The following is a 27,135-nucleotide window of genomic DNA, read 5'->3' on the forward strand; positions in this document are numbered from 1 at the left end:
TGTGGCCCAACTACAGTGAGTTTAATCAAATGTTGGTGTTTTCTACTTCATATGGATCAATAGGGAAGCTGCAGTTACAGGCATGCAAAGCAAAAGTTAGAAAGTGACACAGCTGACGGGAGATAGCTTTCTAGGTACAGTTAATGAGTAACGAAACTCTGACTGGAGACACATACAATGTTCAGTGTTGCTATCTTCAAGCCCCTAAGCAGAGGCATCCATCACAGATGGCAAACCTGATACAGAATGAGACAAATCAGGAGACAGGGCTGCTGGAGTCATTTTGTCTTCCTGAGCAGAAAATATCCAGGGCTGGGACTTTGGGGAGAGCAAAGGAACGGTTCTGTCTGACAGCATTGTCCTTATCCAGAGGGATGCCAGCATGGACCGCCCTTGATGGAAGAATCCTCTTTCCCCCAACGTGTCTTTTGAGAAAATGCAAATTAAGTCCTCCTGCATCGCTTGTGCCGGCATGCCTCAGCCTCTGAGCTACACGAGCTATCCGAGTCGCTACCCGAAGAGGGGGAAGAAGATGACTGGGAGCCACAGTTCATGTTCAGCACCCAGCCGAGTTTGTTGTGCAGAACCTGCTTAAGTCCCGGGGGGAGAGGCAGCACCTCCAGCGTGTCTACAGAGTCAGGAAGCAGCTGGCGGAGGCGGTAACAGCAGAGGAACTGCAGGGAGGTGTGGCTGGTGCAGGAGCGGATCACTTTCATGCTGCTCTTGGCTGCCGTGGAGCACACCATGGGGTAGAATCTCTTGTTCTGTAGCTTAGTGGCAGCAACGCCTGTGTGAAAACCAAAAATAACACTTAAGATAGAAATGGAGTGGAGCAACTGAACGACAGGTGAATTACTGTCAAATGTTTCAGTGGTGATCTGTCCAGTCACTCTCTGCACCTAAAGGGCGGCTGTTCTGTGTTTACACCAACTGTGCAACTCCATCTGGAGGGGTCACGTTTCACTGCTGTTTCCCCTTGCCTGGTATAAGGGCATGTCAGGTGTTTGGATGTGTGTGGGGTGTGTGTGTGTGTCCCTTTTTGTTATATTTGTCATGGTTTGCAAGTGGTTGCTAGTAAAGCAACCTAGGTAGAGGATCAGATAAACAATGGTACTAAGAAACTGAGTTTATGGGGATGCTCTCTTGCTTTGTATAAAAGACACAAAGACTGAGCACTGGCATTTATTAGTGGGTATGTTTGGTTATACTGATGGACTGCTGAGCCCTCAATCCTTATGGATGCTGTTTACATACAACTGGAAAAATCTTTTGAAATAAATGCAGTGGAAGGTGGTATGAATAACTACAGTGGGCTAAATCCATAGGCAAGGGCCTTGAATTGGAAAGAGAGAGTAAAGAGGCTGGCCAATATTTATTTCATTGACAGAGTAGGAATAAAATATGGTGGCTTCCCAAACAAGGCATGCAAACAGTGACTGAAACTGGCTTAGTTCAACAGTTTTATGGGGGAGATGTACATGCATAGGAGGTTTATGCAAAAATGAATGCAAGGAAATGTCTTTGTGGAGGAATTGTTTTTATAGCAGTGATTACTGAAGAGGGGTTGCAGGATGCTGTCATACAACTTCTATGCCCCTAATGCAACTATTCTCCTTTATCTTTCCCAACCTTTTGTTGCTCTGTTTCATACAACCTAAAGTTTACAATGGGAGGTGTACTGTGGTCAAAGGTATGAGGACCAGCAGCTGGGTGTAGAACTTCTGACAACTGTGTTCCCTGTTTTTATTCCTTAACTGACCAACCCAGTAGAGATGAGTTTACTTGCACCAAGTAACCCTAAAAAGATTCTGCCAAAAACAGAAGATGCAGCACATGCCAGAGACTTTATCACGTTGTGAACTCCTTGGTGCTCTTGTATTCATTCACATTTTATTTGTGAATAGAATATTTATTTGTTATGAAATGGTCTGGTTATTAGGAATTCAAGGATTTTAGTGTTTCTTGATATGCTTCAGTCCTAAGCAATACATTTGATTGTGCAGTGTGTTTTCATAAATGTTAATTGTGAGTGTAAACACACTAAGAGTACTGAATGCTTGAAGTGAACTGTTAGTATTTGGTTTTGTTTTGCTTATCTCCCACACGTTTAAAAACTTGGAAAAACAGACCCCAAACCACTTACCAATGCACTTCCGGTTTTTGAAGAAAGTCAGAGTTCCGTGCCAAGTATCCAAGTGCACCCCAATGATGGAGCCTTGGCCAAACCGTGATGAGAAATTGACTCTATCACCCTTGTGATGGAGGAGCCCTGTAAGACAATAATTGCTTACAATCAGAACGTGGTTGCCTAGATTTTGAGTGATAGTCAACATTGCAGCTTTCTTGGCAAAAGAACCACCTTTACAATGATTACTCTCAGATTCGTTTTCCACTTGTAAAGTGTACCGATACAACTGGCAAAGCAAATACTAAATTTGTGGAAAAAGCACATGGTCCCACAACCAACCAAGAATAGCCTCAGAATAGGCAAAATTAGGAAGTGGATTGCTGTGAGCAAACATAAATTACCGTACAGCTGTATTGAAAATCAATCATAACCTTGGCTAAGGTTAGAAACATAATATTGTCAATGTACATTGCCTTATACTCCATGCTATCATTCTACAATTAATGACAGACTGTGCATAACAAACTACAGCCATATATGGATGCTGATTCGCAGTTTCCGAAGCATCAAAATGTCATGTTTGCAAAGAAACACCAACAGATGATTGGTGAACTCATTACAAAAAAAAGTAAACTATTATATCATCTCCTGCAACTACAGCAATATGTATTAAGTCTGAGCTAGCGTTATATTTGTATGTAGATTCCTGGTTGGAAAGTAACCTTAAATTACAACAAACCACACACCTGCACTTTCCTACCTTTCCCTCAACATGCAGTTCACTCCAGGAACAGATGTCAATCAGCTACAGAAAGCAAACACAGGGATTTGATCTCCATCATCACTTACCTGTATAGGAAAGGCCCCAGCTGTCCTCATCTTTACCCAGCAAGCTACAAAACATGTGCCGGTACTTGTCTAGGTTCACATCCGAGGTCCCAATTCCTACCATCTGATCAAAACAGAACACAACAGTCATTAATCAGGCTGAATGGCAATTTACAAGCTCTCTAGTCCACAACCCCCTTCAAACATTAAGTGCCTCCTGACCTGGGGGACCTGTCTTCTAGCACTAGATCATATTTTAATGTGGGTTGTCTCATCATAACATTTTAGAGGTATTAAATGATCAGAAGTAGTTTACCATTGCTCTACTTAGTTAAAAGATCACTTCTGTTGTCTTTATAATAACAACAGAATGCTTAAATACCACCCTTCTGGATAGATTAGTGCCCATTCAGAGCGGTGAACCAAGTCTGTTATTACTATCCCCACAATACAGCTGGGGAGCTGGGGCCGAGAGGAGTGGCTGACCAAGACCACCTGCCGAGCTCATGGCATGAGTGGGAGTCGAACCACCCAACCACTTCGAAAATCGTCCAGCAGTACCACCCTCCACTACTGCTGCTGCGCAGTAGTTCCCCTTCAAGGAATCCATCACCACTGTCAGTATTAGTGCTGACACTGTCAGTTGTCCTCTGCTGATGTGAGCATTGATTCCTGAAGGGGGTGGCTGCATCTTAGTCGGGAGTCTCAGCTTTCACCATTCCACCTTGAGTGACTGTGCTAGGAATTCTTGACACGGGCGAAACCCTCAGCAATAAGGCTCTCAGCTTCACTGACACACCCAAACCATCTCAGCATGGTTCAGGTGTGTAAATGAGGGAGAGGGGGATTTTACACACCTAGCAAATTACAGAGAAGTGTTGCATGAAGAGCAAAGCAGAAGCATCCTGAATTTACAACTCACTGAATGGACTGTGGATGTTTTCAGCTAAGGAACTGCATACGAGACAGAAGTGCATCCAGATCCCTGTGTAAAACTTCTGCTCTGCGTGCAAGAATTGCTGTAATTTGTTTTGGGTGCCAGATTCTGTGCATTTTGTTCCGCATGTAGACTTCAGCTCAGCATGCAAGGTTGGTTGTAATTGACGCTTCAGCTTTGCTCTTCATACCAGACTTCTCTAACATGTGCTATGTAATCCACCTTGAGTCTCTGAGAAAGGTGGACTATAAATGACAAATAGATAATATTCATTGCTAAATTTCTGTTCTGCAATTTGCTGAAGTGTGTATTTTGACATTTTTTGTGTATATTGCATTGTGTGGGTGGGTCCCTTTTTATTGACAATTTCCAGTTATTCATGGCCAGAGCTGTGAGTCAAGATTAGGATTTGGTTCCCACTTAAGGGTGAGTCTAGTTGTGTGCCTCTTAGCTGACCCTGTGCTTTGTGCGAGGAGGATGCCTGTTGCCCAGGTAAATGGTTTGCAAGAATTGTCCATATTCTGTTACAGACAACAGTGGTCAATTGTGTGCTGCCCAGCTACTAAGACACAGCACAGGACAAAGAAAACTGTGCTGTTCTTAATATGCAACAAAATAAAGCCATTAAGGACATTCAGTTGCTGATGTAGATAGATGCAAAGGGAAAGTCAAAAGCCATACAACACATAAAAAGAACATGGAACATGAGAAATATAAATCTAGGTAAACTTGAAATGTGAAATATTATAATCATCAGTGAGAGTGAACTAAAGTCCACTGATTAGGACTTTTTCAGTCAGAGAATTACAGAGTATTATACTGCAGAAATGACAAGCTCCGAAGAAACTGGTGTTGTTTTAATACTGAGATGAGCCATACCACAAATAATCATACTCTACAATGCAAAGTCTGACCAAATAACTTCAGAATTCACAGAAAGTCTATTAACACAACCATTGTTTAAGTTTATACAACAATTACAGATGCTAAAGAGGATGAAATTGAAAACTTTTAAATATGAAAATAAAACTTTAAATAGGAAAATATGGATCCCGTGCATAAACAAGACGCAGTGATAATCAGAGGTGACCGAAATGCAAAAAGTAGTTGTTATGACCCTGTCTTTCTCTTGGGTAGATTTTGCCTTAAATCTTCCTCTTACACCCTCTGGGTAGATTGCTGCCATCAGGAATATTATATTCCAAGATATTGTATTTAAATTTCCCCTTTAGTAACGTGCCCAAGGGTCAGGTTTTTTCATGGTACTATGTGGCCCTGAGGAAAGAAATGGGATATAGGAATGACAAATACTCTGGGATATAAAAAAAACAAAGTAAACTTTTATTTTTATAAGAAGCATATCGGTTTAATATTATTTCTAAAGCTTGATGGTTTCAAGAGTGTAGTTCTCAGTTCTTAAAGTTACTTTACTTAAACCCAGTCACATAGGTCTTCTCTCAGGCTTCACACACAGAGCCAAAACACACGTTAAGAAATACCTAGGTTCAGCACGTGTTCTCTTACCTCAAAGTTTGCTTGGATCTGTAGGCATCCTGGAAGCTTAAAGTTTAGCATTTACAGAGCAGCAGGAAGGGGAAGGGAAATACAGGCGCCTGTATTTCCCTCCTTGCTGCTCTGTAAATGCTAAACTTTAAGCTTCCAGGACACCTACAGATCCCGGCAAACCTTGAGGTAAGAGAACACGTGCTGAACCTAGGTATTTCTTAACGTGTGTTTTGGCTCACAGTTTGCCAGCTTTCGATATTAATTTCTCTTTCAGTTGTAAGTAAGACCTTTTCTCAGGCGCACACACAGTTTGTCTGCTTTTCCCTGACTGAATGTTCTTTCACAAACACCAGTTCAGGCTTCCACACCAGAGATGGGCACGAACCTGAATACGAACCAAAAAACCCACAAACCAGCCTGGTTTGTGGTTTGCAAACCAGAGGTTCATGGAAGCTCATTTCCATGAACTTCCACGAACTGGTGTACTGGTTCGTATTAAAGGGCAGTTTAAATGGCCATTTCCCCAGGAAGATGGCTATTTAAACTTTTCCTGCCACTTGCAAGCGGCAGGGCCCTTTAAACGCCCAAATTCCACAAATCTCTCAGATAGGGATGGCTGAAAGATCAACACAGATATACATTATCTGATCAGGACACTATGAAGAAAATATGGAAACTATAATGACCTATGCAGAAGAAATGCAAGGACAACATATGGCTTCTATAAAGAACCAACAACTTTAGAGAAAGTGAAGTGAAATCAGCATTCAAAGCTATTGAGAGAAACAAATCTTCAAGAGTAGATGGGATTTCAATTGAGCTATTTCAAGCTACAGAAACTGAATCTATCAAAATCTTAACAAGGTTATGCCAACAAATATGGAAAACAGTGGCCTCTAGACTTGAAATATTCAATCTCTATTCCAATTCCTAAACAAGGAGACATCAAATATTGCAGCAACTACTGGACCACTGCATTAATTTCCCACACAAGGAATATGATGCTCAAAGTTTTATAACAGACACTCACCACATATGACAAGAGAAAGGTTCTAGCTGGACTCAGAAAGAGGCACTAGAGATCACATTGCAAATTTACAATGGTCACTAGAACATGCCACACAGATATTCAGAAGAAAGTCATTCCGTGTTCCAAAGGTTACAGCTAAGCCCTCTACTGTATAGATCATGAACATATATGAATTGCTTTAAAGGAAATGGGTATGCCACAGCATCTGCTTGTTTTAATGCACAACCTATACTCCGGCCAAAAAGGTACTGTTAAGACAGACCATGGAGAAACATAATGGCTTCCAGTTTCCAAAGGTTTCAGACAAGGATGCATTTTATTTTCCCATCTGTTCAATCTACATGCCAAACACATCATAAGGAAAGCTGCATTAAATTTAGATGAAGATGGGAGTGGGAAATGGTGGAAAGAGATACACAAATGACACCACAGTACTGGCAAAAAATAGTGAAGGCTTGAAACAACTTCTGATGAAGGGTAAAGGAAGTTCAAAGTATGATTACAGGATCAAGACGACAAAACCTGTAACTACCAAGGAATCACACAACTCTGAAGAACTTTAAATTGTTAAAAAAAAGATTTTCTATTCCTTGGCTAAAACATTAACCAAAAGAAAGACTGCAACCGACAAATTTGGAGACTGAGAATTGGAAAGGTAGCTGTGAAAAAACTACAAAAGATCTTTAACTGGAGGGAAGTGTCGCAGGGGACCAAGATCATGATAATGCATACTATGTTATTCTCCATCATTATAAATGGATGAGAAAGTTGTATACTAAAGAAAGCTGACAGGAAGAAAATCAATTCAGTTAAAATGCTGTGTCGGAGAAGAGCTTTACAGATATCACGGACCACCAAAACAAGCCATCAAATAAATGGGTTCCACATAAAGTCTAATTTCTTCCCAAAAGCTCAAATGACAACATTGAGGCTAACGTACTTGGCCACATAATGAGAAGCCAAGACTCACTGGAAAAGACAATAATGCTAGGAAAAGCCAGAGACAGTAGAAAAATAAAAAGACCCATGATGAGATGGGCTGATTCAACAGAGGAAGCCACGGTCTTAATGTTCAAAGACTTGAGCAAAGCTGTCAATGATAAAACATTCTGGAAATAGTTAATCCATAGTGTTGCCAGAAGTCAGAAACAACTTGATGGCATGTAACACATTTCACTGTTGAGTTTCTGTCTGTTCAGTTATATATGTGTTATTTGTTGAAATTTCTACTGTATAAGATTGACTGCTGAAATTCTCTGTGTAAACAATACAAAGTAATTTGTTAAAGTATTTTTGTTATGAATAGGAGAAAGCATCAGCTCACCAACACCAATCACACCAGATTACTTTCCATCTACTCTGGCTGCAACAGACCTACCATATCGGTGCCATAGACGGGTGACGTCATCTTTATTTCCCAAAAATGTTGCCCCTCTGCAAGCTCCTTGTTCCCACGGATGGCAGCAGTGCCACAGCTGTAGTCCACGTGGAAGTTCACCTTGCGGTTGTCACAACTCAACAGCGTGGCAGTCGATTTGTTCAGATCATCCCACACCCAATCAAAATCTGGAAGGGAAAAATACACAATGTCAAAACACAGAAAGATGGCAGTAAAACATCCAACTGCAGCTGTACCTCTACAGGGTCCTTCCCCAACACTCAAAGAAAGAACCTCTGGGGCAAACCTGCATTCAAGGTGCCCCACAAAAACATACATCCCCCTGCAGCCAGGTAAGTACTTCATCGCTAACCTTTCAACCACACATTCTACTGTTTTTATACACAAAAATATTTGGACAGCGGAGAACTCAATCATAAATGGAACAGCCTCTTATATTCTGCTCTTGAGTTCCTTGGGGGAACAATGAAACACCCATAATGGTTATTTTCTGACCACCCCCCACCCCCAATACATTGCCGCCACCCCCCACAAACCAACAACAACCCAGCACCACAATCTACCAACACTCAACTTTTGGAATTTCATCTTTTTCTAAAAAGGGTAAACAAACTGGGAGTTCAAAAAGGCACAAAGTTCTCTGCCACAAGAATTATTTCTAGGACAAAGACCTATAGCCTAAGCTTGCTGCTAGCGACAGACTGCCCTCCTTGCTTCATCTGCCATCACAGAGTTGGGACCACAATCAGCTAGACAAACTGCACATACTGAATTCACCACCAGCAAAACATGGCTTTGACTCCAGGGCTTCAAGAGGAATTATCTGCTTGCACCGCCACCTTCAGCTGCCTTCCTTACAAAGAGTTCTACTCCGTATCAACTTCTTACAAGTGGCAACATTACAATGCAGAACAGCTACAGAAAAGTCCCCTTCCCCACACTGTAGCCAGAGCCTCCCTCACACATTCAGACCCCACCCCTTTCCTCCACTACACACCCACCACAAATATTACTAGAAACAGAAGGGAGTAATTCCTAGTCTCCACTATATAGGTTACACATGATGGTTCTGTGCCAGAACCATCTCTCTGCTAAATACTGAGACATATCCAAGGGGGAAACAAATCAAGATGATAAGGTCAGCATAGCTTTGGAGAAGGAACAAAGAAAGAAGCCCTAGAACACCACAGCTTCCACTAAGTTATTAATGAACGAATGGTAAGACTGCCCAGTTGAAGACAGAAGCCAAGATACAGTTCAAATGTGGTGCCTCTCATATGGGAGCCAACTAACTGTCAAACATGAGAGAAACCCACTGCTATGTTTGATGTCTTGTGACAATTAGCAAAAAAAAAGGAATTTATAAATGGAACATTTTCAAAAGATAAAGTACACAACTTTGTATGGTGTATGAAACTATACAACAACAACTATAATCAGCCATGCACATAAACCGCATCAAGTGGGAGAGACGGCTACTGTCTATTCAGACTTCCACATTTCAAGCTTTTCAAATTCATTTTCTATCAGCTTCCTCCTAGAAGAGACTCCTTGACTTCAGACCCATTTGCTTTGTCTATTTCACAGACAGACACAATCCATTGATGGTACTATCACACACCCTTCTGTGTTTGTTAACATTGTGCATATTTCTGTTTCTACATGAACATTCGACAGAGGCGTAGATTTTCCCCATGTGACCCAAGCACGATGCCAGTATCAAACCAGAAACATCGTAAGGTCTACCTCTTGCCAGATTAATGGTCTGACACAGCAAACTACAAGCTCGTTCACCTGTTCACTGCACACACAGATCTGAATCTGCCCACCCAGAGTCATGCAGACCGCCCTTCCCCCTCAACGGATTAGGACAGCTCATTTCAAGATAAAAACTATGACCAGAACTTCAGAAGCCTCCTCTCACATTCATCTTCTTCACCACACTGACAGTCTTTTATCCGGTGGACAGCATGGAGGTTAGAGCAATACGGAGCTTCATTCTGGTTCTCGCAGTTGCAGTAGGACTCTCCAGTCACAGGGATTGCAGTGGGGATGGACGGCGACAGCGAAGGGAACTCCGGCTCCGAATCGGAGTCGCTGTGCTAGCAGGGAGGAGAACAGAACAATGAGACCGGCATATTTCTCATCCCAAACAGTGCCTAGCAACCAGCCAGCACTCTCAGGTGAGAGTTCACTTTGCCACACTCACACGCATCGCTCCTCGAGAAATAACTATACACAACAATGAAGGAGCCGGAAACAGATCTTTGTCCTAAAGTTTCTACAGAGCAGTAGCACAAGGCTCCAATTTGCATCAGGATCACATGGGGAAGAATAACCCTCTCCACCCTCATAGCAAGAACGGGAGCGCAAGGGGAGACATGACGACACTGTTCTAACACTTGAAAAGCTCTTATGTTACAGAGGCCAGGGCTACATGTAAGAATCTTACGTTACAGAAGGGTAGAATACAGTAGAACATCAGGAGACAATTCCCAATGAGAACAAGAAGCCAACAGCGGAACAAATAGCACAATTAAATACTTAGAATACTGGAAGCCGGTGGAGGGGCAGGGGAATGGTTTACCCAACTCTTTTGTATCAATAGAACAATTAGGAAAATGAACAGAATTAACCTGTTCTGGTTGTTTAACATGAATGCAGAGCTTCTAACTTTGTCAGTGTATAAATTTGTAATGCTTGCCATATTTATGGAATTATAACTAGATAAATGCCTTCATTTTCTAAAAGCAAAATTGCAAATAAACCCCGTACTCGACAAAACTGTGACCACCTCAACCTCTGCAACCTATGCTACCTGAATTTCTGCCTTATCAGGGGTTAGAAAGCAAGAGCAGAAATTAGAATACAACTTCTGTAATGAAAAACGGGGAGTGTATTATTGGGACAGAGATACAGCAACTGTCACAGAACTACCAGGATATCTGGACATCATGTTAAACTTCAACACGGAAACAATTACCTCTATAATACAGTTCTTGTACATATTGTAGCATATTAATTATCACTATTAAACAAGTAACACAATATCTTGCCTAACTATCACCATTTCCTAATGCTGCAGATTGCCTAACATGCAATTTCCCCACCCTGCAATGCATTACCACTGAGCGAAGCCAGACCTGGAGTTGCTTTTCACTCACTGTGTCCGCCAAACTTATCAGCTTTCCAACTGGACAGTATTTAATCCAGCCCTCAAGGAAGAAGACAGCAGTCTACACTTCTACGTAGGACTATGTCACTTTGATGCACTGACCCAGGAGGGAATGAGCTCCCCTTGCTGCAAGAAGGAAAGCAGAAGCTGGGCTCCAGCTGTCTGCTAAGCATATTTGCATTTCCTTCATAATAATATCTGATTTATATACCACCCTTCAGGATGACTTAACACCCACTCACAGCAGTTTACAAAGTATGTTATTATCCCCACAACAAAACACCCTGTGAGGTGGGTGGGGCTGAGAGAGCTCCAGAGAACTGTGACTAGTCCAAGGTCACCCAGCTGGCTTCAAGCAGAGGAGTGAGGAATCAAACCCAGTTCTCCAAATCAGAGTCCCACCGCTCTTGACCATTACACCAAACTGGGTCTCGTTGGGCAGGAATCAAACAACATAGATGGTAGAACCCCATACACGTCTAAGACTCCACGGCTGATCTCAACTAAATCTCAACCCACCTCCCATTATCTCCAGAAGGAAACAGACAAGATACAAAAAGCAACCTGTCTTTTGCCCCTCCAAGGGCAAACAGGAGATTTCATGAGCAAGCATATGATGCAAACATTTCAATTAGTAAGTCAGACCACATTTAGGGCATGAGCATTCCTCCAGCAGCCAATTCTGTACAGCTTTTTACCTTCTCAGCTTTTTTAAAAAGAAAGTCATTTTACAGCTTTCCTAGAGTCACATCAGGGAAATGTTTACCTCGAAGCCCACATTCAACTTATTTTTCACCAGCATGCAAAAGACATCTGCACATTTATATTGAAGTGAGGCAAATTTTATTTCAAGTACTAGAATTAGTTCTCAGATACTTGCAAGACACCTGAAACAAGCTGATATCCAGTAAGACAATCTACAACATCCAGGGGGTGAACACTCGTGACAACACAGCCCACTACGCAAGGCAACAGCACTTGAAGCACAGGAAAGCCCAGTTGCAAACAACTGCTATAGTGCCTGACTGTGTGTTACCCAGCCCATGTGTGAAACCTGCTGAGGAGTGCCGAGGGGCTGCTTTTACGTCCACACAATGATGTTCTTACCTGCCCATCAGAGTCATATGCCCAGCCATGCGCTCCAGAGGCCAATGCTACCACCCGCGGGTCTGTATCTCGACGCACACCACTCAAGACATAGTGCCAGGCTCTGCTATTGCGCAAACGCCGTGCCATGGCGTCTTTGGAGAGATAATCTGCAAGAAAAGGAAGGTGTCAGTGAGGATGGCAAAAGGAGCTCTGGTTCAACACCAATCTATCAGCTCATTCAATTCGAGATGCTCCCTTCCCCCCTCCCCCACTGACTGTGCAACAGGAGTGAAGGCTCTTCCTCAAACACAATAGCGCCACTACAGCACTGCAAACAAGCTCGCCCTGTGCAATCCACACCTGCAGCCGAATAACCTAATGAAATGGAGTCAAAAGGACACAGAGGAAACAGGAATGAACTGTGTCAAAGCTGGCCAGGGAGGAATCACATCTGAAACATGGGAAGCTGCGTTCAACCACATCAAACTATGGCTTCATGTAGCTTTGGAGTGTTTTCTTTACTTGAGACCCTGGAGTGTGGTGAAGTCCTCCCTAACACCCCAGGGCCCACTGAACAACAGAAGTCAGGCAATGAACCTAAAACCTAAAGTGTATCACAAATAATGCCATCCAGGCAAGCAATTCAAATTTCATTACAACGCTTCTGTCTTTTAGCCTGAGCACAACCATGAAGTGGCTTACAATATTTTAAACAGAAAAGAGTCCAGTAGCACCTGTAAGACTAACCAACTTTACTGTAGCATAAACTTTCGAGAACCACAGCTCTCTTTGTCAATATTTCAAACAAGCTCTTAAACTTTTCATGCAGGCTGCCTAAGAGTGGTCAGAACAAGCACCATGTTTGAGCTACCAAAACAGAACAGGAGCTTAAAAACTAAACACAAGGTAGTTTGGGAAAAGCATTGGTGACACTGAGCTCCGTGTACAGGATGTGTGAAATGTTCATCTGTTTAGAAAATACTTATACTCGAAGCTGCAAATCACACGGAAGGGAAGTGTCTCAAGGAGAGGCCTGTGCCAGAGGCCATCAAAATAGAGGCCAATCCACTCTGTGGGTGAAGACAGTTATTGACCACCGCTAAATTTGCAAAGGAGGCCTGAGATGACGTTAGATTTAACCTCATCAGCAGATACACCTGAAAAAAACAGGGATGCCTCTTGCCAGTCTGCCATGTCCTGGTGTACAGGAACACTGTACAGAGTTTGGGGTGGGGTGATGTGTCATGTGTCACAATGGCCCACGCCTGGCCAAACAGCACAAAATCAACACAGGACTCCTAGTTCACTTCCTGCAAGAAGTGCTAATCTGCCTTGAACAAAGTCAACCTACCGGAAAGTACTCTTTTCGCTAGGTTGACTTCTCGACCAACGGCAGGCCACTCACTGCCCAGAAAAGTGGGAATCAAAAAGCCGCAAGGACGTCCGTTCCTTGCAGGGCATAACACAAAGTCTGGAGATCTCCACACACCCCCCCAACACCTTTGCACAAGGGCAGGGGAAAGCACCGGCTTTGCTCCGAGCGACCTGAGGCAGCACAACCGTGTCAAGGCCTTCCTCTGGCCGGCCACTGAGAGTCCCCTGACAAGCGCAGGGCGGGATCACAATGACTAGGAGCGGCAGGAGCAGACCCCTCCGCCAGCTTGCAGGCCCAGCCAGCCTTGAGGGAAGAATGACGGCGGGGCTTATAAGCCTGCGAACAAGAGCCGAGGCCGCGGCGGCCAGTCCCTTCGCACTGCAAGGCACGCATCAAGGGGAAAGCGGGGCAGGCCCACGCACGGCCCCGCGCTCGCCCCGCCAGTTCCCACGCAAGCCGGCCTCCGCCTGCGGAGAAGAGCTGCGGCCGACGGAGGAGCCATCCGGGCTGCCGGGAGACCGCAGAGGCAGGGAAGCGGCGGGGCGCGGGGAGGAGGGCGCCAGGCCCGCCTGGGCCCCACGACCCCCAGCAGCCCCCTGGGCCGCGCAGGCGGCGAGACCCCCGCGTCGCTCTTCGGAAGCGAGAGGCCGCCCGCCGCCGCGCCACCCTCAGCCACTGCCCGCGGCCAGAAATGTCCCACCGAGGCCACCGTGCCCGCGGCGTCGGTTGAGGGCCCGGGCCGCCTTGTTCCGGACGCCACTCGCAGGCCCCGTCGCGGACCAGGAACCCTCCCGCTCCCCAGGCCGCTTCCCGCCGACCTCTTTTCCTCGCCAGCCCGTCCGTTTCCGAAGGGAGACCGGGGCAGCCGCGCACTCGCCTCAGCCGCTCCTCCCTAACAGCCGTTCGAGGCGTCTCGCCTCTCCGATTGGGCAGCCGATGGCGCGCCCTCTCATTGGCTAAGGAAAGAACAGGGCGGGGAAACGGAACCTGCTGGGAGGTCACGTGCTCCGCCTCGCTGCTGGAACTGGACGGCGTCGAGGGTCCCGAGAGTGGGTTGGAGGCGGGAGCCGAGGAAGGCGGTCTCATTAGGACGACAGGGTGGCCCGCCCACCCGCCTGGCTTCCTCGTTGGCGGAGGCCGCTGTCAATCAGCGACGAAGGGAGGCGGAAGCGGCCGAGGGGTTCCTTGAAGCATCATGGAGGCGGAGGCGGGTGAGTGAACGACAGGCGCGCGCGCTCGGGCCAAAAGTGAATCCGCGCGGGCTCCGCCTCGGGCAGCTGCTAAAGGCGCGGCACAGGCGCTCCCCTTCGAGTTTGCCCTGGCAGCCCTACCGGGGCACGTTACGAGGCGGACACGTGTGATCCGTGAATGTGTGCACGAATGAAAACCGAGTTTGATTCTTTGCTTGAAGCCAGCTGGGTGACCTTGGGTCAGTCTCAGCTCTCTTGGAGCTCTCTCAGCCCCACCCCCCTCACAGGGTGATTGTCCTGAGGATAACAACAACACACTTTGTAAACTGCTCTGATGGGCATTAAGTTGTCCTGAAGGGCGGTATTCAAATCGAATATTGTTATATGATACAGGGAGAGAGGCTCTCTAAAGTGTGTGGGTCCAAAGTTGCGTAGAGCTTTGTGGATTAAATCCAGTCTCTTGAATTGGACCTGAAAGCGACCAAGAAAAGCCAGTTTGGTTTAGTGGTTAAGACTCTAATCTGGAGAGCAGGGTTTGATTCTCTACTCCTCCACTTGAAGCCAGCTGGGTGACTTTGGGGCAGTCACATCTAGGACCTCTCTCAACCCCACCTACCTTGCAGGGTGATTGTCCTGAGGATAATAACAACACACTTTGTAAACTGCTCTGAGTGGGCATTAAGTTGTCCTGAAGGGCGGTATATAAATTGAATGTTGTTATTATTCTTAGGGAAGCCTCCTCGCGCAGTTACAGACAACATTTTATTTTATTTATTTTTGGCTTTTATTCTGCCCTCCCCGCATTTCCAGCAGGCTCAGGGCGGATTACAAATACATAAAAGTTAACATATATAAAACAGTTACTGTAAATTAACAATAGTAAAACATCCAAATTTACACAGTTAAAATACAAGTAAAAATATAAACATCAGAACAGCAGCACAGAATTCCACTGATCAGATTTAAATTAACTTCAGAGCATGACATCTGCGCTGGTGCAAGGGAAGCCTGCATGGGCAAAGCAGATACGCTCCTTTTTAAATGCTCCCAGCCTAGAGCTTGGGTGTCTGTCATTCCTGTGCATGTGCTCTGTGTGCTCACATGAACCACAGGCTAGTTGGCGGTGGGAGCGCTCGCCACCCTCTTTGCACATTAGATCCAGTGGGTCTCTCTCCTGTACGGAGCTGTCCGGTTCAGAGGGCTGAAGTTTAATGGTTGCGATCATCTACTCTGACCTGCCCCTGTGACTTCACTCCCAGTTTGCGATTCCTGTGCATTGAGAAGGTCGGCATTACTGCTGCAGCAATGGCAAGGAAACTACACCGGCCAAGCTGTGCTCATATACAGTAGAAAATCCATTCCTGTCCCACCATTTTTGCCATCTGACAACTCAAGCCTCCTTGATCCAGGAGGGAAAAAGTTTATCAATACATTAACTTACAATGCAATCCTAAGCCCATTGACTGCAGTGGGCTTAGACAGGAGTAACTCTGTTCAGGATTGCACTGTTAATGCTGCATATCTGCGCTCATCACCTTACTTAGCCTATGGTTCCTTCTAGCAGTTCAGGAAGTATACATTGTTCTTCTCCCACATCTTTATCCTCACAACAACCCTGTAAGGTCGACCAGCACTCTAAGTTGCAGCGTAACTTCATAGTTACAGAGTAACTGGGAAGATAAGGTGGAGAGAACGAAAACAGCGTATGCTGTCCTGAGTCCCCAAGGGCAGAAAATGAGGGGACTTCAGAGCTCCAAACTTTACCCTCCCCTGTTCTGTTCCCATGGACTGTGTCCCAGTGCCCAACTTGTTCTGTGCTTCACCTGGGCACAAAATGCGGTTGTAACCACCCATTTAGCTATTAAATGGCTTCATTCTCCATTCGTAACTGCCTAAGGTGACTAGTACAAATGAGTGGTTTATTTAATTTCTAAAATTACCACATTACCCAACTTGTAATTTATCCCATGGTATTATTACTAATGTGAAAGAATGTGAATGTAGCCAGCAGATTGGTGCTAGGTTTTCAGAGGGTGATATGCTCCAACTCTACAACACCAAGCTTCTTGTTTACTCATTAGCTGATTTTTTAATGGCACTTTAACTCACAAATACATGTCTTGGAATATTAGCTGTGAGCTTTGCAGTGTTTTCTTTACTCTTCCTTCAAACCACTGCTAGTATCTTAAAAATAGTGCAGCGAGTTCTGTGTGCCAAAGAGTACTGTTGACTTGTTTATCTCCAATGGTAGCGCTCTCTGAGCCACTGTTTGGGCTAGGGGAGTTTCAAAACTGGTTTGTAAAATGGTGTGGGGGCTCAGCAATTCAAAGGATGGGGGAAAGTCACATGTTCCAAAGGGTTGTGACTTAATGGCCTCCAAATTTCAGAGTCTTGAATTTCCATTAAACGGGTCTCGCTTCATTGATATTCAAGAAAAGCAGGAAGATCACAAGAATTGATTACATAAGGGGGAATATTTTTTTGTATATGGCTGCCGTGGATGTTTCACTCAGAGTGTATCCAGGGTGAACTGAATATCTAGAATGTAATTTATTATGCTGAACAGAATTTTTTTTTGCAATTGGCAATTCAAGCCTTTTATATTGAAATAACTGGTTAGTAATAATTAGGTTATGGGCAGGGGTCATTTCGTAGAAAAAGAGCTGCTGGAATTCATTAGCATAACTCGTTAGCATGTGCCACACTCCTTGATCAGGCCGAAATGGCCAGGATTCAGCTGCTGCCAGAGGGGGGAGTGTGCCCTCACCTGGCAGTGGCCTGATCAGGGCCATTTTGGCCCCAATCCAGGCCAAAAGGGGCCCAAAATGGCTCAAAATAGCGATTTTGGGCATATTTTGCCCTGGATCAGGCCCAAAACGGCCCAGATTGGGTAGGTGCCAGGCAGGGGAGGGGTTCCCTGCCAGGCACCAACCCAATCCTGGCGGTTTTGGCCCTGATCCCGGCCGAAACAGGCCCCAAATGGCCAAAAATGGCCATTTGGGGCCCATTTGGGCCTGGATCAGGGCTGAAACAGGGCTGAAACAGCCCGGACCAAGTCAGTGCCACACAGGGGAGGGTTCCCCTGCCTGGCACCAACCTGATCCTGGCCATTCCGGCCCCAATCCCACTGGAAAAGGGGGCCAAAACGGCCCAACATGGGCTCAGCACCGACCCTATCGGGACAGTTTCACCTGATCCAGGCCAAAATGGGCCGAAAATGGCCATTTTGGGCCAGTTTCAGCCCGGATCGAGGCCTAAATGGGTGGGACCAAGTTGGTGCCAGGTGGAGAAGGCTTCCCCCTCCTGGCACCGACCCAATCCAGACGGTTTGGGCCCCAATCCTGGCCAAAATGGGCCAAAAACGTCCAAAACGGGCCATTTGGGCCCGGATCGGGGCCTAAACGGCTGGGATCAGGTCGATGCCAGGCAGAGAAGGTGTCCCTCTCCCAGCACCGACCTGATCCGGATGGTTTCAGCCCCAATCTGTGCCGAAAATGGCCAGAAATGGCCATTTTGGGCCTCTTTTCGCCCAGATGAGGGCCTAAACGGCCAGGATTGGTCAGTGCCAGGCGGGAGAGGCTTCTCCCTCCCAGTACTGACCTGATCCAGATGGTTTGGGCCCCAAAACAGGTCCAAAATGGCCAAAACCTGCCATTTTGGCCTGGATTGGGGCCTAAACGTCTGGGACTAGGTCGGTGCTGGGCAGGGGAGGGTTCCCCCACCCAGCACTGACCCGATCCAGGCTGTTTCAGCCCCAATCAAGGCCTAAATGGCCCCAAATTTTTCAAAGTCAAGTGGGCGGGCCCACGTGACTATTAGGGGAACTACCGGAACGGCGTTCTGGTGCGTTCCCCCTCCAAATGAGCCCTGGTTATGGATATAAACAGTGGTGGACTAGGAGGGGGAAAGGGCTGTGTCCCAACTCTGCCCATCCAGGACAGAGGGAAAGACAGTGGGCTGCACAAGGCTCTGGCAGGCCACCTGCAGGCTTCCCCCTCACACCTAGGCCAAGCTAGCCCAGCGGCCAAATGTGATGCTGCATAAAGCTTGGGTGGGCCAAGCGTCGCCTTTCTCTTACTGGCTGGCCTGGCCCAGGTGTGTGGGGAAAGGGAATCCATTGGACCTCCAAGAAGAGTCCCGGTGCCCCTAGATATAAAGCAGTGTATTTTCTTTTGGCTGCCGACCTGATGTGTACCTTTTTAAAATTTAGAGTGTGGTTCTTATTTAAACTAGATTATGATAGTGGCAATTAAGTACGCTGAAACTTGTAACTGGAAAGGAGTTACTGGTATATTTGAAATTGGGTAGTTGGGAGCTGTATTCAAATACTGCTTTTTCCCCTGGAGCCATTCAGTGTGGTTTTTCACCACTGGACCTCTCGGCACTGTTTAATGAAGGCATGCATGAACCTGAGGTTGGCCCTTCCGCTCCAGTCTGACACCTGGTTCGCCCATAGAGGAACGTGCGTAGGCCGAGATGTCAGACAGCAGAATGGTCAGCATTCCCGTCCTCTGCCAGTTGAAGAGCACATGTTGAAATGCACCCTTCAGAACTCTCTGAAATTAGAACACCAGAAGCACAAGAGAAGCTTTTTTCCTGCTGAGCTACTTCTCTCTTTGCATAGATTAAAAAACAACAACATAACATTCACATCTGGAACTCACCATACACAGTCTGAAGTGGCATGGTTCATCCTACTGTGTCTGCCACCTCATTCTCCTGCATCTATGATTGAGAGACAAAGTGTCGTCTAAACAGGACCTGTAGGAGGTACAGATCGGACCCTAGCTAAACAAGAAACTAATCTTTCGCACTGGGATAATTTTAGTAAGCAGGATAGAAGTAACAGTCTTCAGCTGCTGTTCAACAGTAAATAACACAATGGATAAGACGGTGAGCTGTGATGGACAAGGATGTCCTTCATTCACAAATTTCCTTGGCTATAAATTCTCTAGGTTGCCTTTGGTAAGCTGCACGCTGAGCCACAGCATAGTAACAAAAATACAAACCTTTCTTATAGTGTTGCTGAACTCAGTAATTGTGCACAGTACTATTATTATGCAAACTTAAGAGAACCAAAGTATTAAAATGTGAGCTCTAACAATCTCTGTAGCCAGTATCATGAACAACGGGCCATAATTATCAACAACAGAATACCTAAAACCCTGGTTTTGTAGTTTACACAGTCTATCTTTTCCACTCCAACTTCTTTTGTGCATTTTTATTCCATCTTTCCTCCAAGGCACTCTAGGGCGTATACGGGGTTCCTCACAACAACCTTATGTACTGAGAAAAGCGAATTACTCAAAGTAACCCAGTAAGTTTTCACAGCCAAATAGGGATTTGAACCCAGGTCTTTCCATCTGTATTCCAACACTACTACACAACACCAGCTCTCAGCTAACATTATTTTTTTCCACAAATAATTAAGAACAAATGATTGTATAAGATCATGGTGCCAATCTCACCATATTTGGGGGCTCTCCAGTGGACTTTGATTTAGATGATATTTTTTCCTGTACACAAGAGAAGAAGTGTTACCTTTCGTGGACTGCCTGATAATTTCTGCCAAGGTGATGGGAGACTCAGTTTCCTTCAATCCTTGTTGGTTCCCACTTGACTCATTTTGTGCCTGAACAGAACCCCAAGAGTTCTGTTCCCCAACATCCATCTTGCTGTATCCTTGAAATGCTCAGAATTCTCTACAGAGGAGACAGTATTCTTCTCCTTCCAGTGCCCAGGAGTATTTTCTGGTTGAGCTCTTGTCTCATCCCAGCCGTGTGAAGTTACAGGAAATTCCTAGATGACTCAGGTGGTTCATCCTTATTCACCTTTCTTCCTGAGCCGCTGAACACGTTATAGTCGTGTTTACTTTTTTTTTCCCAACTAAAGAGCCCAAGCCGTGCTGGAAGCTGCTTTGTTCCACGTGCTGGTGACTGACGCGCCGTGGAATCCTAATAACTCAATTGCCTCAGCAGCTGACATCCTCTAGATCTAGCAGGAATGCTGCAGCGACAGGACAAGCCCAAATGTTAATTAATTTCAAGCATTTCCAAAGACCTGGGAAATTGGGATGAGAGTGCTGGAGTCCACTTGCAATTGGAAAACCACAGTGCCTTCAGATATTTTGGGAACATTTCAGCAAAGACAAATAATTAATTGACCCTTGCACGGTTACAGTTAAACTTTCATCCTGGATGCCGAAGCACACTTGCTGGAAGTAAGTTTCATTGAAATCCGGTGGGATATCTGCCAAGTAAATGTGCTGGGATCGAGGAAGCGTTTTTGCTTTCATTTTGTTTTTAGCACACTCCAGGAATCAAGACAGCATTTGATGAGTTCTTCCCTGCCTAGCTTTGGAAAATCGATCTGTAATTGGCTTTTCTAAGCAGCAAAACAGAGAACTGGCACTTTTAAACAAGAAAAAGATTTATCGTGGCGGATGGGCAAGGGTAGAGCCCACTCCATTAGAGGTGCCCCGCAAGGCTGTGGGTTGCTGGTCTACTCTGAACTAAGTCCCGTTTTATTCAGTGAGGCTTACTTCCAAGAAAATGTTCTTAGGCTGGCACTGGTAGACCTGCATGCACCCAGAGGGTCGCAGCTGCTGGATCCCCTCAGAAATGAGTTTGCGAGCTCAAGGGTTACGGCTGCTGAGGCTGACAAAGTTGTGAAATAAGCCACGGTTTGTGTAGCCCATCAGAAAGCTGGACTGGCAAAGCTCACTTGCCGCGCTGTCTGCACCAGAGCAAGAAACTAACTTCAGGCTGTCAGTCTGGCTCGGTGTTTTAGCCAGGGGAAGGGTCACACTGAGCCAACGAGGAAAGCAGACAAAGCAAAATAAATTAAATGGGCCGTTGAAATTGGCGACGAATTGTGGTCCTACCGGTCCGGCATCCTTTTTTGTATAGTGGCAGCCCAGATGACCCCAGGAACGCCTATAAGCAGAGGCAGGAGGCCGAGGACTTCCCCTGATGTCTCCCCTCAGCGTGTTATTTGAAAGGTTACTGCCTCTGAACATGGAGGTTCCATTTAGCGATCACAGCTAATGGTCACTGATAGACCTCTCCCTCTCAGAATCTGCCTCCTTCCCTATTAAAGCCAACTACATGAACATCATCTCGAGTAAACAAGTTCCACGGGTTAATTACTCTTTGAGTGAAGGAATACTTCCTTTATTGTGTTCTCAATTTACTGCCTACCAGTAGGAAGAGGGAGGAAAGACGGCCTCTGCAGGTCAAGCTGTGCTCACAACCTGAGTTCAATCCTGGCAGAAGATGGGTTCAAGTAGCCGGCTCAAGGTTGACTCAGCCTTCCATCCTTCCGAGGTTGGTAAAATGAGTACCCAGTTTCCTGGGGGTAAAGTGTAGATGACTGGGGAAGGCAATGGCAAACCACCCTGTAAAAAGTCTGCCAAGAAAATGTCGTGAGGCGACATCCCCCCATGGGTCAGTAATGGCTCGGTGCTTACACAGGGGACTACCTTTACCTTTAATATTATAGAATACTCCAGTTTATTTCATGTGATGGATTTCTGTGTGCTTTGAATGTGCCCCACTGGATTACTGCAAGAAAGTGGCTAATTTTGACCAAGCACCAGGATGAATGCCGGGGCAGATCAGGGACACTGGCGCAATTAAAACAATCCGTTTTTGTCAGGGCTTTTTTTCTGGGAAAAGAGGGGGCGGAACTCAGTGGGTTGCCCTAGGTGAAAATGGTCCCTGAGCGCCGCGGATCTCAACTCCCCTCTGTCTGGAGATCAGGGGGCGGGGCCACCAGCCATGTGACCATTTTCAAGAGGTTCCGGAAAGCAACCAATACTTGAGTTTAAGCAGCTTTGTAATTTGAAGTCAGGTAGCAAGTGGGTGCCTGCCATGTTGGACATTTCAGATTCACATATTAATTCATGGAGTAGTCGTCTCTGTGCCTTCATTGTCCACCTGTACAACGGAATAAAATAGGAACAATAAAAGTCCCACAGGGAGTAACAGAATAAGGATTGTAAAGTGCTCTGTACTTTATGTGGGACCCTGACTTGGATAGCCCAGGTGAGCCTGATCTCATTAGATCTCAGAAGCTAAGTAGGGTCGGCCTTGGTTAGTAATTGGATGGGAGACCTCCAGCAAAGACTCAGGGTTGCAGAAGCAGGCAATGTCAAACCACCTTTGTTAGTCTCTTGCCATGAAAACCCCACTGGGGGAGGGGGGGCACCATAAGTCAGCTATGACTTGGGGGCACTCTCCACCACCACTTTATGTGGGAGTGCAGGTTTGTTCCCCACCCCCAAGTCTGCTTTTCAGAATTCGTGGTCTCCTTGTATGTGCTTCTTATCCCAAACAGGCATGTCTTGTAATATGTTTCTAGCCCATACTTCAATCTGGACAGGTTCAGACATAGGCTGGCCACTTCTGTGGACACCTGAAGCATGTACAGAATGCCTTTTCCTGGTGAGGAAATTGTTATTTGGAATCAAGTTCAACCCCCTCTTTTGGTTTTAGAAACTAATCCAGGTTCGCTTCAAATCCAGTTCACCACAGGCAGGTGCCCATTGTGGCCTCTGGGTGATCTCATTTTGCCCCTCTTCTTCTTTCCAGAGAGGGGCAACCTGGCTGGAGTACAGCACATCATCCTGGTGCTCTCGGGGAAAGGGGGAGTGGGGAAGAGCACCATCTCCACTGAGCTAGCACTGGCTTTGCGGCACACTGGGAAAAAGGTATGTATCCTCGGGGTGCCACAGTTATTTCTGAGCTTTTTATCCTGTGTTCTGCCCTTTCAGCCTTCAAAGACATTAACAAATTCATTTTTTAAAAAAATGGTAGGGCCCAACCAGCTTTTCTGCTGGTGAAAAAGGCAGGAAGGAATGCCTTTTGACCGCTGCACTGGGGATTGAGGGACCTGCGTGGATAAAAGGCAGGGAGGGGGAGGGGGCCTGTAGTAAAGAGAGAAATATTCGCTGAAATTGAGTGGGAAAGCTGGCTGGATCCAAACTAAAGCTTTTTTTCTCAGTAGGGACAAGGCGTTCCCCGATAGGCCTTCCACATTAGAACAGGCGTAACACGGAGAGGCATTTTATCTGACTCTTAGAGCGGGACCACAAGTGACGCCTGACACAGGTTGGACACTTGCCAGCTTCCCTCAAGTTTTGATGGGAAATGTAGGCAGCTTGGCGGAATGTTGGACAAGTGACAGTTGAAAAGTCCATTGGACAGCAGTCAGAGAGTCAAGCTGCAAGACCAGGACGCCTACATTTCCCATCAAAACTTGAGGGAAGCTGACTAGTGTCCAACCTGTGTCAGGCGTCACTTGTGGTCCCGCTCTTACCTGGCTCACTTGCTCTCTGTCCTGAGCAAATGCATCCCCTCCTGTCCTCTTCCTACTCCACCTGTTGGCAGAAGGATTGTAAAGTCTGCCCATAGCAATGCTCTTCAATTAGACTGGTTGATCAGCAGAGCCAGAGGAGGAGGAGGAGAAGAGGCCCAGCATCACAGCCATGAGTCAGCCTGGATATGAGGACACCTGGCTAATCATAACCTGCCTTGCACTGTCCTTATGAAGCCTCTTCACGCTGTTCCCTATCACTGGTTGATCACTGCCCTCGTCCCAGGTGAGTCGGCACTCTTCAGGAATGTCTTGACTCCTGTGATATCAGTGGGTACAGCAGAGACAGGCAGATAAATCTGGCCCTGTGGGCACTTTGCATCTGGCTCACTCACTGCATAACTCTTTGTCTGGAGCACTGGCCCACTGGACTTTAGCATCAGCTTAGTGGGCTGTGCTCCAGAAAGGTTAAAAACAGCTTGAATGATGAACGCCATTAAAAGGAGCAGTGGAGACCACAAATATCTCTGATCGCTTTTTTATGGATAATAATAATGGCAACTATAACACTGATCGCACATTTTAGAGACCCCTTTCCCCCAAGGAGCTCAGGGCCACATCCTTGCCTCTCCTTTTTATCTTCACAACAACCCTACAAAGTAGGTACGGCTGTCAGAAAACAACTAGCCAAAGGTTGCCCGGTGGACGTTGTGTCTGGTAGAGATTCTAGCTAGGTCTTTCTGTCCCTAGTGTGATACTCTAACCCAGAGGTTCCCAAACTTATTTGGCCTGCCGTCCCCTTTTCAGAAAAAAAATTACTCTGCGCCCCTGGAAATCTACCTTCAAGAAGTGGACAAAAAGATGCAGGGACAAATTTGCCCCCTCCCTCCCTGACCCCAGGGAAGACCAGGAGAAGGCCAAAAAAGCTGCTTTAGAGAGGTTCTGGACTCTTCTTTCTTTATGCTTCCACCGCCCCCTTATTTTTATTCAACGCTCCCCAATTGCACTCAAGGCTCCTACCACCCACCTGGATCATTCCAGCGCCCCCCAGGGGGCGGTATTGCCCACTTCGGGAACCACTGCTCTAACCACTATGAAACATTGCCTCTGTCATTAGTGAACTAGACCCATGACAGAGAGAGTGCACTGACCTGGGGGCAGCCAGTAATTTGCAGCAGTACCGTCCCTTCTCTGGCAAGTATAGAGTGCAGCTTCGTTCAACGTACCTCTGCCATAATTTTGCTGAACCTTCCATCACAGTTAGTACAGAAATCTCTGTGGGGTTCCTGTTTGTTCTGGCCTTTTTAAAAAAAAGTGGGGTTTTTTGTTAAAAAAGGATACCTCTTTCCAGGGCTTTTTTTTCTGAGAAAAGAGGTGGTGGAGCTCAATGGGTGACTCCTGGCAGGAGTTGGAGTCCCTGGTACCACATGTGCGTGTGCAAAGTGCGTGCACACTCCCCGGACTGCACAATAATGTCACTTTGGGTCAGCTGGGACAAGGGGGGTAGTTTTTTAAAGTTTAAATCGCCCTCAGCAAAAATGGTCACATGACCGGTGCCCCCCCCCGATCTCCAGACAGGGGGGAGTTTAGATTGCCCTCCGTGGTGCTCCAGTGGCGCAGAGGGCAATCTAAACTCCCATCTGTCTGGAGCTCGGGGTGGGGCCACTGGTCATGTGACCATTTTCAAGCGGTGCCGGAACTCCGTTCCACTGCTTTCCAGCTGAAAAAAAGCTCTGCCTCTTTCTCTTCAAATGTAGGTTGGGATCCTGGACGTGGATCTCTGCGGCCCCAGCATCCCTCGCATGCTCAACGTGCAGGAAAGAGACGTTCACCAGTGTGACAGCGGCTGGGTGCCAGTCTTTGTCGACCAAGACAAAACCATCTCCCTCATGTCCATTGGCTTCCTTCTGGAGAAGCCGGATGACGCTGTGGTATGGAGAGGGCCCAAGAAAAATGGTATGGAGTTCCTCAGTTCTCTCTGTCCCCCCAATGAAACTCCAGGACAGTGAAATCACAAAATTGCTTGTTTCGGAGCAATAGGGAATATAGGGTACAGGAAAAGGGTGTGTGTGTGGGACGGGGGGAATTGGAGATTCAAGAGAGTACCTGCAAGTTAGAATCACTGGAACTCCGAGCTGTTATACCCATACCCATCTTTCACTTTTTTATTTGTGCCAGAAACGATAAGGGCTAGAAGCATGACGTATTCAGATGTAAAAGGAAAAGTTCCCATGATTCTAGAAAAAGAATGTTGCAGCCAGCTCTAGAAAGGATACCAGCATCCCCAATTATCAGATTTAGGTTGATCTGAATAGAGAACTGACATGTACATCTCCCTTACCTGCAGTTCTGGTCAGAGCTCTCTATTTCTTCCCTTCAGCTTAGTGCAAGCTTGGTATGAAATAGGACTCAAAGAGGATTTTGCCTTTTTGTTTTGTTACCAGCTTGGGGTACTGGTTAAAAGCGGCAGGACTCTAATCTGGAGAGTCAGGTTTGATTCCCCACTCCTCTGCTTGAAGCCAGCGGGGTAACGTTGGGTCAGTCACATCTCTCTCTGAGCAATCTCAGCCCCACCCTCCTCATAGGGTGATTGTCGTGAGGATAATAACAACACACTTTGTAAATCTCCCTGAGTTAAGTTGTCCTGAAGGACAGTATATAAATCAAATGTTGTTATGTTATTATATGAAACTGTGTTATGATGACTTGGACTATGGGCCTATCTAGCAACAGCGTCTTAGGCAGAGAAAGATTTTTTCAACCCAGCATCCTTGGATGGAAGATATCGGGGGCTGAACCCTGGATCTTCTGCATGAAAAACAGGTGCCTGCTTACAAGCAATAACTTCACCAACAGTTGTTAGGCAACCCCATCCTTCCCTCAAATCAATACACTTCCCGTTCCATGTTGTTCTTGAGCAGCTTTGATCAAGCGGTTCGTTTCGGATGTGGCTTGGGGAGAGCTCGACTTCTTGATTGTGGATACGCCTCCCGGGACCTCCGATGAGCACATCGCAACAGTAGAATCCCTTCGACCGTATCAGCCGCTTGGGGCAGTTCTCGTCACAACGCCACAGGTATGAGTCATTAGCTTTGGGTTCTGGGCCAGCGCTTCCATCATAAGATACTTTGGCATTTTTGGCTAGATCTAGAATGGCATCGCT

General features: G+C 46.2%; 2 protein-coding genes across 3 annotated transcripts in view; one reads left to right on the forward strand and one right to left on the reverse strand.

The window, feature by feature from the left end:
- SPSB3 (splA/ryanodine receptor domain and SOCS box containing 3) lies at positions 1-20,219 on the reverse strand. 2 transcript variants are annotated; one of them, XM_054993144.1, is made up of 7 exons: positions 20,199-20,219; positions 12,111-12,259; positions 9,753-9,930; positions 7,808-7,995; positions 2,978-3,080; positions 2,144-2,269; positions 1-787 (listed from the first exon to the last, which is right to left on the reverse strand). In XM_054993144.1, the coding sequence occupies exons 2-7, from the start codon at positions 12,237-12,239 to the stop codon at positions 444-446; spliced, it is 1,068 nt and encodes a 355-aa protein (XP_054849119.1). In that variant the 5' UTR covers positions 12,240-12,259; positions 20,199-20,219; the 3' UTR covers positions 1-443. The 2 variants fall into 2 exon arrangements, with proteins under 2 accessions (XP_054849119.1, XP_054849117.1); XM_054993142.1 differs by lacking the exon at positions 20,199-20,219 and adding an exon at positions 14,286-14,369.
- The window catches only part of NUBP2 (NUBP iron-sulfur cluster assembly factor 2, cytosolic), a 16,754-nt gene continuing 4,151 nt past the window's right edge, over positions 14,533-27,135 (forward strand). The window contains exons 1-4 of the mRNA XM_054993145.1: positions 14,533-14,678; positions 23,249-23,367; positions 25,730-25,928; positions 26,894-27,048. Coding sequence (XP_054849120.1) covers positions 14,663-14,678; positions 23,249-23,367; positions 25,730-25,928; positions 26,894-27,048 — 489 coding nt within the window. The 5' untranslated portion in view covers positions 14,533-14,662. The remainder of the gene's footprint in view (positions 14,679-23,248; positions 23,368-25,729; positions 25,929-26,893; positions 27,049-27,135) is intronic.

This window comes from Eublepharis macularius, chromosome 12 (assembly GCF_028583425.1).
Source record: "Eublepharis macularius isolate TG4126 chromosome 12, MPM_Emac_v1.0, whole genome shotgun sequence".
In the NCBI taxonomy this organism is placed as follows: domain Eukaryota; kingdom Metazoa; phylum Chordata; class Lepidosauria; order Squamata; family Eublepharidae; genus Eublepharis; species Eublepharis macularius.

Excerpts from the sequence above, each read along its gene's own strand:
- SPSB3 (XM_054993144.1), bottom strand. The coding sequence starts at position 12,239 with ATGGCACGGCGTTTGCGCAATAGCAGAGCCTGGCACTATGTCTTGAGT. Across the intron at positions 7,996-9,752 it reads GTGTGGTGAAGAAGATGAAT|ATTTTGATTGGGTGTGGGAT; the intron begins GTGAGAGGAGGC and ends TTTCCCTTCCAG. Across the intron at positions 2,270-2,977 it reads CTGGGGCCTTTCCTATACAG|GGCTCCTCCATCACAAGGGT; the intron begins GTAAGTGATGAT and ends ATTGTCTTACAG.